Source organism: Lepidothrix coronata, unplaced genomic scaffold (assembly GCF_001604755.1).
Source record: "Lepidothrix coronata isolate B3197 unplaced genomic scaffold, Lepidothrix_coronata-1.0 Scaffold92, whole genome shotgun sequence".
NCBI classification, from domain to species: domain Eukaryota; kingdom Metazoa; phylum Chordata; class Aves; order Passeriformes; family Pipridae; genus Lepidothrix; species Lepidothrix coronata.
The window spans coordinates 3,215,789-3,232,465 of NW_016690272.1; the positions used below are offsets into that span (position 1 = coordinate 3,215,789).

Sequence of the window (16,677 nt, forward strand, 5' to 3'; positions counted from 1 at the left end):
CCAACCAGAAACCTCCACACACCCCCGTGACTTAAAATTATCAAATAAACCTGAAGTGAAAAGTTGCAGATTGCTATTTACTTGTGAAAGGGATGTAGGTGGTCTCGGTCCTGGGGGTTGCAAATGCCATCAGAGGAGCATCACTGTGCAAACCTCTGGGTACAGCCACTGGTCCAGACATTCCCTGGGTGCAAATTGTTCCAGCTCCAACAAGGCCCCTCCACTCACTCCCCTGCCGTCCAGTAAATTATGCATGACTTATTATTTTTGTCCCAGCTGGTTATTCTGTTTTTAAATAAAAAAAATCTGAGGGCCTTCTCAGGTGCAGCCTCCACACTTGGGATTACAGCAACGAAAAGACAGGGAGCAGCCGGGCTTCGCCTTTGTCCTCAGCTCACTCTGGTGCAGTTCGGTGCCAGAGGGATCAGGAAAAGGCTCCACACTCCAAGCGCGTTGTTGCTCTTCCCTTCCACTGCTGTGATATTAAGCCATCCAAGAAAACGGGGGGGGGGAAAAAAGTTCAATTTACACAGAATGCCCCAAGCGCCCATAAGCGGGACACGCCAGTACTCCCGGCACATCCCTTGCTTTTCAAATCGTTTTTCAACTTTACAGCTCGGTGGTATAACAAAAACAGCTGCGCAGAGTTGTTCTGAATCCCTCCCTAACTTGTGCCTCCCTGTTTGTGCCTTCCCTCGCTGCTGCCGTTCAGCAGCTCCTCAGCCCTTTCTCCTCATGGCACGTCATCGGTTCGCAGGGCACCAGGTGCTGGAGGGGCAATCTCACAAAATAAACAGCAAATGCTTCAAGAAGTTGCCTTTTATCCCACATAACTTTTTCTGTAACTTACAAAAAAATAACGCACCGGATCCACGCCGGTCGCGGTTCAGCCCGCCATGTTTTGCGAAGTCCCCCCGCACGTTTTCAGCATGCCCTGCTTGCTCGTGGTGCCTTGTGGGTGTTTCTGCACCTCACTCCAAGTTCCCGGTCTCTCTCCCGCCCTTTTCTGGGAGGGTTTTCCTCACTATTTTCACCTCCGAGGCTGCAGGTAGGTACTAGAGGAAGCAGTTGGGTGGCCCCGCTGAGGGGAGAAGCACCCCAAGATTCCTGCGGGGCTGGCAGCAGGGCTAGGCACAAATTCCCCATTATTTCTTGGAGGGGTGGGGTTTGAGATTTTCTTTTTTAAATTTTTGAGGAAAAACAGGCCTTTCCCTACGCCCCAAGCACCTCCGTTCCAAGCTGCGGACACAAACCCAGCAGCACCAAAGTGGCGGGGAGGGAGTGAAACATGGCCGCCCTCTCTGAGGGGAACCCGCCAACGCCCTCACCGTGAGAGGCTCACGGCTGCCTTGCTGCCCCCGCAACCCTCCCCAGGCATCTTCTCCTCAGTCACAAAGATCTCTCCCCCCACCCCACCCCCCCCCCGAAACTGGTTCGGATAATTGGAAATAACGGAGAAAATTCCCTCCGGGGCGGGAATGGAGCTGCACCGGCTGCGTTTGCAATCGCACAGGACTGCCGTGGGGGGAAGGCGGGAAGCGGTTTACCTCAGGGGCTGGAGGTGGCCAGAGGCAGCCCCGAGTACGTCTATCCCAAGTTTTCCCTTTCCAGGGACATAAAAACTTGATGTGTTGCAGCACCATCTGCTGGTTACTGTAAGTAAGACACACGGGAAGCTCCCAACGGAGTGGGAAGGAGTAGAAAGAGTTTGGGAAGGGGTTTCGCGTGGTTTCTTGCACGTGGGCTTTTCCTGGAGTGTTTTTTTTTTCTTGTAAAGGCGCGAGTTGTCTCTAAATAAGCAGTATAAGAAAAGCCACCTACCCGGAGAAACAGCAGACAAGTTAGCGCCGAGTTTAGGGAATTCTCTGAAGAAGTACAGTAGTCAAAATCCGGGTTTTTCCCTACTCCTCTGAAGCCTGGTCAGTCTGCAGAGTCCCTGGGGGAAGGATTTTCTGATGTGACCAGCTGCTTGTGGGCACTTTGATTTTATTTTTTTTTCTACGTTTCTAACTCGGGCTGCCTGCCCTTATTTATTTAAGTTTCCATTTCATGCAGCCCCAACCTGCTGCTTTCCGACCCTGTGGTCCCGTGGAGGGGCTCAGCCCGCCCGCCCACAGCCACCATCCCTTTGCTAAGCCCTTGCTGCCTTTACAGTCTTTCCTCATTCCAGCCGGTTTCCTTCCTGGGCTTGATTCATCCCAACAGTGAAGTCATGTTGGTGAACTTTATTGAAAGTTCCTCCTTGCTGTTAATTTACAGCCTGGTGAAGGCAAAAGGAAGAGATTGGGATTTTTTTTTTCCCCTCTCGGTGAGTGACTTGAGATAATAAAAATATGAAGAAACACATTACTTCGAAATTATGTTATGTAGAGGAATGGCACTCACCTCTTTTGCTTCTTTAAAATTCAAGTACAATACTAATTAAACCATGACTAAATAAAACTGGCCCACCCTGTACAGTGTTTGATTTGAAATTAAAAAAAGTTTCCCTCTACAGGGCCCAGCAAATGTCCAAGGTTCAAACAAAGTACGAGGTGCTAACGAACAGAATCTTGACAAACCTTGTTTTCCTGCACAGGGGCTTGGTACATAATGATTTCATTCAGCAGCTACTGTTCAAGCATGGAAAGTGTTGGTAAAGAAATCCCACAGAGATCAGACAACCATTTTCCTAACTTAAGCTTCCCCCTCCACTCTTCCCCCCCCACCCCCTTTGCCTTTCGGGCCTCTGCCAGTCATAACATAAATATTCATCAGCTGATATTTGCAGTAGCTGTGAAGTTATGAATGAGGCCAAAGCCTTTCCCTCCTGCCCCATCTGCAAAATGGCAGCTTCTGGTCTTAGCTCATGGTCAAACGACACTTTCCGAAATCCCCGAAGTGCACTTGCAGGCTTTTCAAATTCAGTCGGGTTTTTAATGCGCAAAGCAGAAATGCTGTCTACCTAATATTTACCCTGGGATTACTGGAAAAAAAAATAATATATATATTACTTTGCTATGCTTTAAACTTTGCGATGCCTTGACGTAATAGCCAGAAGTGTTGGCAGCTCAAAATGTTGGTTGGTTTATTTCAGGGGACACGACTGCTGCAGGTTTCCTTTCTGAATCGAATACCAGACACTTGAACCATTTGTTGTGCAGAAAAGAGAAATGGCTTTTATTCTTAATGCTGGTTTCTTAACCACCTGGGTGCTGTCAGAAGGAGCCACATGCACTGGAAAACACTTTTAATAAGACTCCTTTAAGCCTGCCTTAAACCTTGGATCCTGACAAATGGAATCCCCACTGCCTGTCATACGTGTTTTCTCTCTACAGATTAGCGAGGGGCTGCTGCTTTAAAAATGTTCCATTCTCACAAAGCCTGGAATTATGCTCTCAAACCTACCACGGGTCAGCAGAACAGTGGAGACATCTGATGTAGCCACACCAGCAAAGTCAAAAGCAGACATGTCAAAGAAACAAGGTGACAGTACAGAGCTTTAATGACTTTAATTAAGCAAGGTACCTTTCCAGCCAAAAGAGCTGTAGTGATGGACCCAGATGGGGACCTTAAGCCGAAGCATCACTGGGTCTTAAAGGCTTAAAAATCCTAAATGCCCAGAGGTGTTGGGAAGTCCTGACAAAGAGGCTCAGCACCATTCAGGATCAAGGCCCTGGAAAAACCTTTTCATAGCTTGGGTTGCACAGATCAATCATGCAAACTATCCTTATCTTGTCTAATTAATAAATAAAAAAAAAATTAACATCAAAACCAAAGGAAAGTGATAGGCTTAGGAAGTTTTAGAGATCTTGCAATCAATCATCTCATTTGATTTTGACCATGAAAAAGCCAGAACTATTTACCCAACAAGCCTCCAATGTTTTTGGCCAAAATGGAGCATATCTTCTCAAAACCCATCTATTTTTCATTTAAATACTACAAAGGACAATTTACCACATCCCTTGGGAACATTCCAACACTAATAGCCCTTGCTGCTAAAAAAAAAAACAACAAACCACACTTTGCTTTTAATACCTTCAGCTTTCAGCCAGAGGATCCTGTATGTCTGTTTTGAGATGAAGGAGCCCCAAAATCATGTCACCTCCAAACCAGGACCAAGTACCTTGCAGCAAATTACACTACACCCAAAAATCCCCAGTTCTTCCTAGGCTGCTGACCCTGTTTTTATCAGCTGTTTACATACTATTGTGCTGCTTGAGAGCATCTTCTCGGGGCAACGGAAGCGTCTTTGTGACAGTGGAAGTGAACAGTAATTAATTGCCACACTTCACTGAACACACAAATATTGGGATGAGCTGTTCTGGCATTTTCCATGATGACCCAGCACCGCAGGACGGTCTAACTGCTGCCAGCGCTAGGAACCAAAACAAGAGGGAAAAAATGAATCACAGTGACACCTTCCCACAGCCAGTGAGGCAGCGGGGAACAGAGTGTACGCCAATTCCAAGGAAAAAAGGAAAGAGAAACTTCAAGGAATTTCTCCTTAGTTGTTTTCCCAAGAGGGTGGGAAGGTGAGACTGAAAAAGACTCTAGAGTAGGACATTCTCTCCTGCATTCCCATGTATCAATAGACATAGCAATAAACATATTCATTTTCCTGTATTAATAGCCAAAACGCTTCTGGTAGAGGCAATACAAATCCTCCAAGGTAAACTGTGCAGCGCACAGATTCTGTCAGAATGGCACAGCTGTGCTGCAATCACAGCTCCAGAGAGCATGGCAGCAGCCACGGTGTTGGCTGAGACACACTTCCATGCTGCAGCCAACATCTCTGCTCATCATAGCACTGAAGATTTCCAAACACATCAGTAAACAGCAACACAAATTAATAAACGAGCCTGGGGGCTGGATGTGCTCTACAGCTCCTTGTTCTTTGGATGCACTTTACATCCTCTGTAATAACTTGACAATACAACTCCCTTTCCATATCAGAGCAATAATGGGAAAAGGATTGAGAATCAAAAGGAATACTTTTTTTATCTTTTTATCTTTATGGTAAAAGGGCCTGCCTGTGATAGATCAAAAGTATGGTTTTATGCTTGCTGAGGGGACACGTACACCCAAACCCAACACACTTGAAGCTGATAAAAAGCAGAGCAGGCAGATGGTTGCACTGACTGGGCTGACTGTTCATTAACATGCCAGCGAATTATTTTGGCCCTGTGTGGTTTTGTAATCTGCTCTGCAGCAGTTACAAACCTACACATAACCACTTGCAAGTGACTGTCCATAGACTAAGAGGAGAAGACACTGTTAATGATGCACCAGAAGGTCTTCCAAGTCTCTCTGGCACCACTGAATCACCAGAACACAAGCTGGAGCTGGAACTCTCAGAGATGTCTTTTAGGTCTGCTGTACAGCTGGGGCAGTCTTCCAGCCTAACAGGGAGAGCATGAAAAGCAAAAGACTGAATCCAGTTAAGGTATAGTTTATGGATAAATAACGTGGAAAATGAAGCACAGGGCTCATAAGATACTTGGCTTGTTTATACATTGAAGTGTGCATGTCATGCACCAGGGCTGTTCATTTTTCTATCCACAAAAGATGGGTTGGGTGGGGCTCTGAGCAACTTGGTCTAGTGGAAGGTGTCCCTGCCCATGGCAGGGGGCTTGGAACTGGATGAGCTTTCAGGTCCCTTTCAACCCCAGCCATTCTGGGGTTCAGCAGCAATTCTGTAACAGGGCAAGTTTGTCTGGGAAATACCAGCAGCATTTAGAAGGTAACTGCTTGGCCTTGCCAAATTGCAGTCATCACAACCTCACTGCAGAACTTGCTGCTTTGCTCCAGCTGGGGCCTCAAAATCCCTCATGAAAGCGACAATCAAGCAGCTCACATGACAGTTGCAAATCCCACAGATTCAAATACTATGGACTTGATGGGATACACCAAAACTTCCAGTGAAACTAGTGAAAACTTTAGTGTCCCTTGGGAGAGTAGGGAGAGCTGAGCCTGTAGGTTCAGACTCTCAGCTGACATAGGTCAGTACAACTCCACAGATTGCAACAGAGCTGTGCTAGCTCACAATTTAGCCCTAAACATTTTGTACAAAGATTGTATCAGCATCTAAACAGATGAAGTGGGAAGAATGTTGTGATGGCAGTGGGCTTCTTTATTGACTCCAAAGCATGACCCATAGAGCAGAAATTCTATCATAGCAAGCCCGGGACAGCACTGCTGAGCGAGGAGCGGGCTGGGGGCAAGAGCACTTGAAGGTCTTTGCTAGTCTCCTTTCCAGCTTCCTTACCACAGCTACAGGTGATGTGCAGCCTGGGAAGCAGAGACCTTCAGGAGGCACTTGGTGCTTTCTCTGCTGCCCTAAAGTGCTGCTGAAGCACCACAGGCCACTGAAGTCCCACCTGTGCAGGTTCCTCTCTCCCGTCTGGCAAACCACACTTACTAGGCTTCAACTTTAACCCTGGGCAGGGGGCTCTTGCAAAATGAGAGTAGCTCTTACCTTCTGGCCAAAAGCCCTTTACCAACACCCACACCTCATTTGAAAGAATTTCCCAAGAGCAAAGACCCGAAGGTCCCAGGCCTTTCTCTCATTCCAGGTTCCCTGTGAGATCACACCCAAGGAGTTCACAGTGAAGGCTGATGTGGACACAGCAGCACATGCAGGCTGTGATGAGATGTGATGCCACAGCAAGGAGAGGGACACCGGCACCCTCAGTCCTGCAGCCATGGATCAGGAGCTGTGGAACAAGCTCACCAGGAGGCAGTAAGGAAAGGAGGTGGATTAGTGCCAACTCACCCTTTATTTGTAGATATATTCAGTTGTGCTTTCCTGAGACTGTGACCGAGTTCCCTTTTCCTAATATAAATTTTTCTAACTCTTTCCAAAAGCTTGCCACTGGAGTTCCTTGTATGAATGTGCTTTTTGGTTTTTCCAGCTTCCTGGGTAGAGACTTAAGCTTGACAAAAGGCATTTGTTTATACCAAATTCAGTAATTTTTGCTGCTCTTAACTACCTGATGGGAAGGCTGCAGATGTGTAACTAACTCCAAAGTCAGTAACAATTTGTATTAAAATTATAATAGATACCCTTCCTACACTCTCCAACCTCTTACCTTTGATAGAACACGTGAGCAGACCCAGAGGAAGCTTAGGTATGAGAGATGATCCTGCTGTTTGAATTCCCACCTCTGATGAGCATTAAGGTCTTACCTGTTAAGAAAACTGTTTCTCTCACATCCATGCAAGATTTCTGGGTCCTGTTACCTGTTTCTGGGTAACAGTACATGCTGAACTTACTTACTGACCATACCAAGTAGAAATATGTAAAATACACATCCTGAAAATGTGTAACAGCTCAATTTATACATATTTATGTTACCTTATTGCAGGATCTTCACACCTTCCTATGAAGTCTTTGTGACTGTTCTTGAAAATTAAACAAAGCTCACATGAAATAAACCTAATGGTGAATACTTGATCTGCAGGAACCCTTTCAATGAAAACAGAATGTTTTAAATCCACTATGTTCAGTTCTCCTGACAGGAAAAGCTGATTAAACACAGTATAGAGAATTAAAGGGGTTAGTATACTACTAAAGGGACTTGGGAGGGAAGAGAACTAAAATCATGTTATGCTACTGGATTTTAGAAAACCAGCAAGAAATAAGGGGTCTTCCATTCCCATACTGCAAAGCCACCACGACCAGGTTTTGCTTGGCAAAGTGGCAGAGCATAAGGTATAGTCTCACTTGTACAAGGAGCTTCACCTTCTGCAAGTTAATATGCCCAGGTTAAAGGCTCTGCTGTGGCCCAGCTCTGCCTCTGCCCTGTGGTTCACCTGTGGACCTTCCCCATGGTTATTGAGTGTTTGTGATACGTGTTGTCCACCCCAGAGTTACCTCCCTTACGAAGAACAGAGAATTAAGGTAGTGAAATGGAAAGTTAAGGGACTTAGCTGAGGGACTCAGTTTGTTTCTACCCCCACTTTAGAGAGACTTTCTCTTCCTGTGCCTGTCAATTGACCCTTCTGACTGTTGAGCAGAGGCTGCTGCCTGCAGAAAACCATCTCTGCAGAGCACAGGGCTGCCTTGACCTGCTGTCCTAAAACAACAACCAGCATTAATCACTGCCAGGCTGGTTATAGGAACGTCTCCCCCTTGGCTGAATAAACCAGCTGTGTGCATCTCCCAGCCTTCCACGGCAGGAAGGTGCCTCCAGTGCAGCTGGTTGCTCCGTGGGGTTAATGACCTGAGCTCCCTGCAGGATTGGGACACAGGAGAGGGACTGATGTTCTCAGGGCATTCCTGAGACACGGTTCCTCCTGCCCATCTGAAATGATGACTTAGGAGCTGTAAATCCCTAAGGAGGAATCATATCTTCCAAGTTCAGCTGGGACAGCCTGTGGGTGCCCCTTCCAGAGCTCCAGGCCCTGGAATAACACAGGGCTGGCCCTCTGGGGCGTTCTTATGTTGGCACAACCTACCTATGCAAAGGAGGAAGCTGAACTCCAACACAAAAGGCATTTTGCATCTGGAGGACATGTTCTCAAAGCAGCAAAACATCTTTGTTATGAGTGTAACATATGTGGTACTCTCCCTCTGTTTGGCAGGAGATAAGAAAAACAGAAGCAAGGCAAAAATGAAAACAAAATGGAGCATATAGGGCATCATGAAACAATTACAGCGCTGCCTCTCATTAGGGTCTCAATCTGGGCTTGCCAGTCTTGTTTTAAAAACAGTTTTGTTCAACACCCAGTGACAGAGTTTAAAAGCTGACGTATCTTGCTGTATTGTGGGCCACAGCCACAGCTGGTGTAAATCAGCACAAACTAATGAAGGCAATGGAGCTTCTCTGATTTACACGAGCTGAGGTTATGGCTCAATAAGGTTAGGCTTGCTTTCTAGGAGCGTTCAAGGAAGCCAACTTCTGTGTGTCCTGTGATGAAGTGGTTATTTATAATGGTCTTCAGTGTGGTTTGGAGCCAAATTTCCACATCAAAAGTAGCTTTATAAGAGATATCCTTACAGTGAGGTTCAGTGCAAAATCATGACTTCAGAAGCCAGCTTTCCTCGTGCTCTCAAGTATTTGATTTCAGCCTGAAAACCATTTGAGAAGCCAAGAAAAGCAGAGCCATTCCTGCCTACTTCCCCAGCTCTGCTTCATCTTTGAGTCTCCTGCATATCCAACAGGCCCCGACCTACACTGCCCATTTATCAAAGCCAGTTACTCTAAGTGTCTGTTTATTTATCTTCAGAAATTCCCAGGAAGACAGACAAGTTTCATGCTTAACCTGAAAAAGTGGGGGTGGAGGTGGAGTTCTTACCAGTTCCAGAGCTGTTTGTTTGACTTGGCCACCGGTAAAAATAAAACACAATAACGTGGCCTGGAGTCACAGCGAGAGGTGGAGGTCACAAGAAAACAGATCATGTCTTTCACAGCTCTTCAGCTCCACTGCACTGAATTATGACTCCTATTATTTACTTACTGGATTCTCCACCCTGTGTGCAGGCTCCAAGCATTCAAAAAGCAGCAGGTCTCTGCTTCAAAGGGCTAACAGGCAAGTGAGAGGGTAAAATCTGTCCTGAAGCTTTCTATCTGAGAGGTCAACGTTCTCACAGCCCTCAGCTGACTTCTGCCATCTTCTGCTCAGCTGTGCCTGCAGTGCTGCACCTTTTTGCTCTCCTCTGCTCAATGGAACAGCATCTCGTGGCAAATGCATTCCCCTCACAGCCAAACCTGCTCTCTGGGCACAAACTACCCATGTGTTGCAGCTCCAGGTACTTTAGAGAAGTTCATTAGTTTTTCTTAGGAGGCCCCTGCTCCCTGCATGTCCAGCCTTGGTGTGATCTACCAGCTGTCCAGACAATATCACAGGCTCTTTCACTGACCTTGTCGCTTTGAAACAGGCTGATTTCTTTAGAACTTCTCGTTAAAAAAAGGGTGCCTTGAGTCCAGCTGTTGAGCCCCCAAACCAGGGCTGAAGCCTCTCCAGATCTCCTGAGTGGTTTCTCCACATCCTGTGGAGAATGCCAGGCTCTGTGGGCTCACTGGGGCCAAGGAGACAACTTTGTGGGGATGCTTCCAAAAAAGGGTTCACTTGATACTTAAAGGCAAATAATTTTCTACTTGACATATCTGTTATTTTCTTCTGTTATAGAACTGTAGGAAGATCCATCACCACCTGCTCTGTGTGCTCTGGTTTTTTCTCAGCTTCACCACGTGAAGCAACTGCGAGGTAAATTTTTTCTTAGCCTGCACAATATTTAGCTTTTAAAATGGTCAGGGGCACTCAGCCTTTCTCCTTTCTAACCCAAAACCAAACAGAATTCCTATCTTTTCTTTTTTTAATAATTTCCACAAGCAGTTGTGTTTGGTTGTCCCAAAATCAAGAGAAATTCTCTTCCCTGTGGAATATTTTTAAAAAAAGAATTCGACCAGGCAAAATAATTTCATTTCTGTTAACACTGTCTCACAGCCTGTCAGTATTTGGCTCTAATTTTGGGGTTTAATGCATGTCTAGTCTTACTAGGGTTGAACTGGAAGGCAGTCAGACAATTCTCAGATAACAAGCAGGAAAAAACAACGTAAATCCACTCTCCCAGAGGAACTAGAAATAGTTAATTACACACAAGTGACAAACCCAGTTTCCTCACCATCAGAACTTCTACTGAACCACAGAGTTTCAGCACTTTCCTTGAATCTGGTTGGGGCAAAGACAGGAAACTGCATCTTCTAAACTTTAGAAATAGATCTTAACCATGTAAACATAAGATATTATGCCCCTATCTTTTAAGTAACATTTATATTACCTCAAATAAACAGTCTCTCCCAAGTTAGTCTGTAATTGACATCTGACACAGTCCACATTGCAACAGAAATGATAAGTGCAGTAAACAGCAGAAATTATGCTTCTCTGGGCTCGGAGAAACATTCATATTTCCTTGCACAGATAAACTTTATTTTGTTGCTACGCAACCCTCACACAACACACCCCGTTCTGGAGTAAATAAGAGCACAGATTTTTACAACTGCAGGGCAAGCATGTGGCCTTTTGGGTTTTCTCCCCATTTTGAGTTCCAGCCCCAGCTTTAGTTCACATTAGAATATTCCATCATTTTCTTACAGAGCTGCCTCCAAAGCTCAGTGAGGGATATTTCAAACAGGAGAGTCAGAACGCTCGAGTCCTTCTGGGGCTGATGGGGAACAAATGGTGGAGCCTCTGACATCAGTGAAAGCACGAAATCAAGGCTTTTTTCTCTCTTTTTAATCTCCCCTTAAAATGAACATTTAATTTCCACAACAAGATATTCAAAACCTTTGTGCAGTGGCCTCTCCCTGCTCCCAGTAACACTTCAACACCTGCACCACAAGTGAGACAGGTGAAGAGCCAGCCTTAGTTTTACCCAAGGTGAGAATAATGGAGTCTTACCTACTTGGCTTTTTATAATTGCCAAATTTCTCCTGACTGCAGAGGGTATTTGGATTGTTCAGGGAACAGAGGTGCAGGTACAGGGTGTCTCTGCATCCTCCTCATGTGCAGAGTGAATAAGACCAAGATTTATCTGTCTGAGGGGTGTTCATGGACACTGAGTAGAGCCACAGGGACCTTCCCAAGCCATGGGTTAATGCCTCAATTATTCAAGTTGCTCTTTTGCACGTGGCTGCAAATCCTGCAAACTCTCCCAGGTAGCATCAGCCTTCCCTTGCCAGTGTCAGCAAATGAATCCAGGTGAAAACTGTGACTCTGAGCTCCAGCTGGGTGCAGCCGGCACGGTCTGGGCTACGAGGATTTGCATCATCCAAGGATCTGACCTATGTCCAATGCACATACAGAACAGCTGTCTGATTGCAAAGGGGCTTGTACCACTTAAACAGCAGAATTTCCCCTGTTTTGCTTTGTTCTTTGGTTCTTTACAACTAAGAATCCTCTGAGCTCCTACAGCCGACGTGCTACAAGCCCAGCTGCTTACAAACTCCTAGCACAGTCACCAGGCAAATGACACTCTGTTCATAAGAAAGCAAGATTTAATCTCTGCAATCTCCAGTCTAGTTTCTCTAAACAGTGAGCAAGAAGTATCTTTTGCATTTTAAATTTCAGCATTTCTGTTTGCTGTCAAAACATTCCTGTTTACAGTTTCATTTTAACAGCTGAGTTACTCCCAGGCACAGAAATTAATATCAGCATTGGTTGCAAAACCCCTTGAAGTTCCTTGTGCCGGTCTTGTACCAAGACCCATCTCTAATCACACCTCCCAGTACAGCAGCTTTCCTTAAGAGCCTAAAACGTTTGGAAACACCTGTAAAATTTGCTTTGAGTATTTTCTTCAGGAAGTGATGTCCTACAGGCTGTGCCTTCTCAGTCAGGATTGCAGGATGAGGCCCACAGAGCGAACACAGTTGGGTTTTGTCTGGAAGCAAAACGGGCAACACACGAGGCAAAGTCTTCAGACCTAAATCTTGGAAGACAACACTTGATGTCTTCGGATCAGTGTCCTGCTGATTTCTTCTACTCTCCGGCATCCTGGAGGAGAAGTTACATTTCAGTTGAAACTCCTCTCTAAACCTTTTCTTTCTCTGTCTCATAAAAATTTACCTTCTGTGAGAAAAAGCCCACCCCTTAGTGACCAAGGATTTGCCATTACTTCTCTATGGATTTATTGCTCTCCTTGTGAGAAAAAATAAATTTATTGTTTTTACGTAATCTACCCAGTTTCCCTTTTATTAAGGCAGGGATAACAAATCCTCTCCCCATTTCTCCACAGACTAACCTGTTTATATTGCAAACATTCCCCTCCTGTAAGTTGCTATAGCATCTTGCCCAGGGCAAAGGAAAGCTGTGGGGAAATGTGGTTACGGAGAGGAAATATTGATGCCTCACCTGTCAGTGCCATTGCCAGGCGAAACTCCTCCTTCAGCATCTGGAGAACTTCTTTTGCTCCTTCTTCACCCTGGGAGATGAGGAGACAATGTGAGCTATTATGTGTGTAGGTATAGATATACATATACACACGTGCCAAAAAAAGGTTTATGCCCCAATGTAAATCCTGAGTTCTTGTCATAGCAAATTTTAACAGATGATCTGGATGCACCCAGACCCACTGAGACACCATCACACACACTCCTGTTGCACAGACTTGTGTACGTGCACAAAAAAAGCCTAAACGGTGAGTTTAGGTGTCTAAAAACACACATTTCAGCTTTTCCTAACTTACTTGATAAGCCAGCCCCCAGAGCAGAGGTCTTCCAATGAACACAGCTCTGGCACCAAGAGCAAGAGCCTTGAGGACATCGGTGCCTTTCCTCACCCCGCCGTCCAGGAACACCTCCACCTTCCCCTGCACGGCCTCGACGATCTCAGGCAGCACATCAATCTGCAAGAGTGACACCACAAACACAGCTCAGCTGCTTCTGGAACCCTGCTTATGGTTGGGGTGAGTTCTTACACTGCTTATGGTTGGGGTGAGTTCTTACACTGCTTATGGTTGGGGTGAGTTCTTACACTGCTTATGGTTGGGGTGAGTTCTTACATGCAGGATCCAGGCTATGCAGCAGCTCAGTGAGCAACTGCATGCACAACTATACCCAAAAAACAGGGCTTTGTATTTATATTTGTGACTTAGCAGGTGAGCAGGGATAGACAGGGGTCAAATTTATTTGGAGTGTCCCATAAAGACAATCAGCAGGGTCACACAAAACATCCATCTGATCCCATGACGTGGATGTGACACAAGCTGGTATCTGATTCTTATGCAGAATGCAAGAAACAGCCAGCACAGAGGAGGTCTTTCCATGGGATTTCCTCCCAAAATTCCAGTCTTCACTAGTTCAGGGATGAAACTGAATCAGTGCCACTTTTTAAATAATCATCTTTGCTTTCCTGTTTAAATTTATTATTCATTTATCCCGAGGGCCCAGCTAGCACCGGGATCCCCGAGGCAAGCTCTGGACCTATGGACAAGGAGTAAGAGAAAGGTGTGCCTGGAGGAACTTGGAGCTGGCTGAAAATCTTAATTAATGTATTCCTCCTTTGCAAAATGCATCTTATCACAGGAATAACTGCAGAGAAAAACTTCATGGAAGAAACAATTAGTTTTCCCCTAAGTTCTGAGCAAGGTGGGATGTTGCTTTCACCAAACTCTACTTATCCCCTCCACCAGTGATACAGGGAAAAGGGAAAAGTATTTTTACTCTTTCCAAGTGACAATTAACTGAGGAATTTGTTCTTCTTGCCATGCAGGAGGTCCCAGTGAAGGGATGAGCCTCCTGAATTCAAGCCTGGAGTATTAATTAGAGGGCAACTGCTCCTATAAGGCCACCTAAATAGTTTCTATTCATGAAAATCAGGAAAGACACAACCCCAGAAACCAAGTATTAGGGGGGCTGGAAACGGTGTGTGGTAGGAAGACAAAAGACACACAAATCCATGTCTTTCAAATACGGATGTAATTCATTTCCTTTCTAATGGATAAAAATGACTGGAAGACGGGGAGGGGAAAAACCAACTTGAAAGTGCAGTTTGTTTTTAGATTTGGATTAAAATTTTCTTGAAGTTTGGCACTTGCTGTGATTTTCCCCCTCCCTTTGGTTTTGCTCTCTTGCCAGACATATTTTGGATCTCTTTCCATATACAGAGACCACTTTCTACATCCTGACAAACTGTACCAAACTTTAAAGTGCTCTAATAAGTAAAGCATGATGCAAACCATCATTAAAACAGAGATTTCCTCAATGGGTAACTAGACACCAGAAATATTGACCAGCTTGGGTTGAGCTCACCATCTGAAAAGCCATGACATTCAAGCAAATTATTATGTTTCTGAATCAAACATTTAGCATGATCTGATACAGATATTTGTATGATAAAAACTGCACTGTGCAGGGCACTTCTTTAGACCATAAATCCAGCTTTAGTAGTTCTCCTCTGTGCTCTGGTGTTGCAAAGGAATAACCCAGAATGTGCAAATCTCTGTTTTACTGCAGCTGTCAAAAAACTAATTCGTATTTCTTGAGCTTTCTCATCTCTCAAAATGATCTTTTTAACATCCTCAGACATTGTTCCTGCTGGATTCCCTCACACACAGGCTTGCCCGAGATTTTCAAATACTCTCAGTGGAACTGGGACTGCATTCTCAGAAGGTGACAAGATGACCTGTTCCCCTCTCCCTTCAGGGAATCCTCATGGAAAACAGGAGGTTTTTCATCAGGAACACATTGGAAATACTGAAAGAGGCACAACTGGGCTTTGATTCTCCTCCCTTTCATTCTCTTTTTATTTGTGCAGCTTTCCCACACCAAATGAAGCAGGATGAGTGATGACTGGAATTTTGGGGTTTTTCCTTCAGCCTGAACACATACTTTTTCATTTGCCTTTCCTTCTTTCTTTTTTGCCGACCAAGAAATTCTCAAATCCCTTTCACCTTTGGAAAAGGCCCGGGGTAGCACGACAAGGAAAAGGAAAAAGGAAAAAACTGTAATTTAACCACTCTGTCCCTTTTCCAAAGGTGAAAAATATTTGAAAGGAGAAAAAGAGAGAGTTTCATTCTGCCTTTAGCTGTTCCATAACTGTAATTTTTCAGGAGCCTCTAAAGAATATTAAAAGGGGAAAAACAACTCTAATACAACCTTCAGTGTGCTGCAAATGGCAACAGGAGTTTTTCAAAACAAGAATGGGAAAGGAGACATGAAAGAAGGGACTGGAAAAAATGTCTTAAGGGTTTTCCAATTTGATCCGAGCAAGGGGAGGCTGTGTCTAACTCACAGCACGGTGTCACACACCCAGAGAAGTGGAGAGAGGTCCCTCACGGGTTAAGGCAGACAACACATATTCCAGGTTTTCCCTCCAGCCTCCAGAGAAAGCAAACAAGCCAAAGGCAGGGAAAATTAGGGACTAATTGATGCATATTGGCCCCAGTACTTACAGTTGCAGGGACCCCATCGAGCTGTCGTGCTCCGTGATTTGACACCAGGATACCATTTACCCCAATCTTTAGAGCTTCTTTAGCATCATCAGCTGGGGAAAAAAAAAAAAAAATCCAAACTAGTTATGTTCTTCCATACCTGGGAGCTTGTTGACAACACGATGAGAGGAATTTTGGGATCCCTAAAAAAATTCTTGCCAGCTAATGCAAAGCCACCTTGGGGCTTCGGCCTTCCAAAGCCTCACCTCAGCACAGAAAAAAGTTTCATTTTTAAGCAATAAGACCAGAAAGTAGTTTGAAAGCTTAGAGGACATTTAATCCCTTTGGATCAGCAGCCACTTGGGTTGCTAGTCTTTATTTTCTCTGCTGTGTTCTAGAACTCATCACTAAGAAGTTATTTTGCTGAATGATTTCATCCGAGCCAAAATTTTTGGCACGATTACAGTAATAATCCAGACTTAATGAAACCACTACACTGTGCTCAGTGCTCTTTGGACTGAATGGAAATCCAGCTTCCCCTCAAGTTGTATCAACTCAGGTCAGGGTTTGCAGACACAATTAAACAGAGCAAATTCAATCTTCCTGGCTGCATCCGATTTCAGATGGGATATAAGTTTAATCAGCTGCTTCCAAAAGTGTCTTCATTACTGGCTTCTTAATGGTGTAGAGGAAGAGAAAGCTTTTCCCTCACCTCCCCACTGGAAGCAGCAGAGCTACACACCCCTGAGGATTCCCTTAACCTCCACACCCCTGAGGATTCCCTTAACCTCCACACCCCTGAGGATTCCCTTAACCTCCACACC

The 16,677-nt window shown here is 45.0% G+C and overlaps 1 protein-coding gene and 1 long non-coding RNA gene across 2 annotated transcripts in view; one reads left to right on the forward strand and one right to left on the reverse strand.

Annotated features, from left to right (window-relative positions):
• The first annotated feature begins 901 nt into the window (after positions 1–901).
• On the forward strand, positions 902–7,514 carry LOC108500664. Its single transcript, XR_001875938.1, has 4 exons — positions 902–1,048; positions 1,612–1,655; positions 3,318–3,465; positions 6,555–7,514. It is a non-coding gene; the product is annotated as an uncharacterized LOC108500664 (long non-coding RNA).
• Positions 7,515–11,959: 4,445 nt separating this feature from the next.
• HAO1 (hydroxyacid oxidase 1) overlaps positions 11,960–16,677 on the reverse strand; it is a 21,647-nt gene continuing 16,929 nt past the window's right edge. Inside the window, exons 5-8 of the mRNA XM_017821798.1 lie at positions 15,875–15,966; positions 13,169–13,327; positions 12,835–12,904; positions 11,960–12,477 (exon numbers count right to left, since the gene is read on the reverse strand). Coding sequence (XP_017677287.1) covers positions 12,407–12,477; positions 12,835–12,904; positions 13,169–13,327; positions 15,875–15,966 — 392 coding nt within the window. The 3' untranslated portion in view covers positions 11,960–12,406. The remainder of the gene's footprint in view (positions 12,478–12,834; positions 12,905–13,168; positions 13,328–15,874; positions 15,967–16,677) is intronic.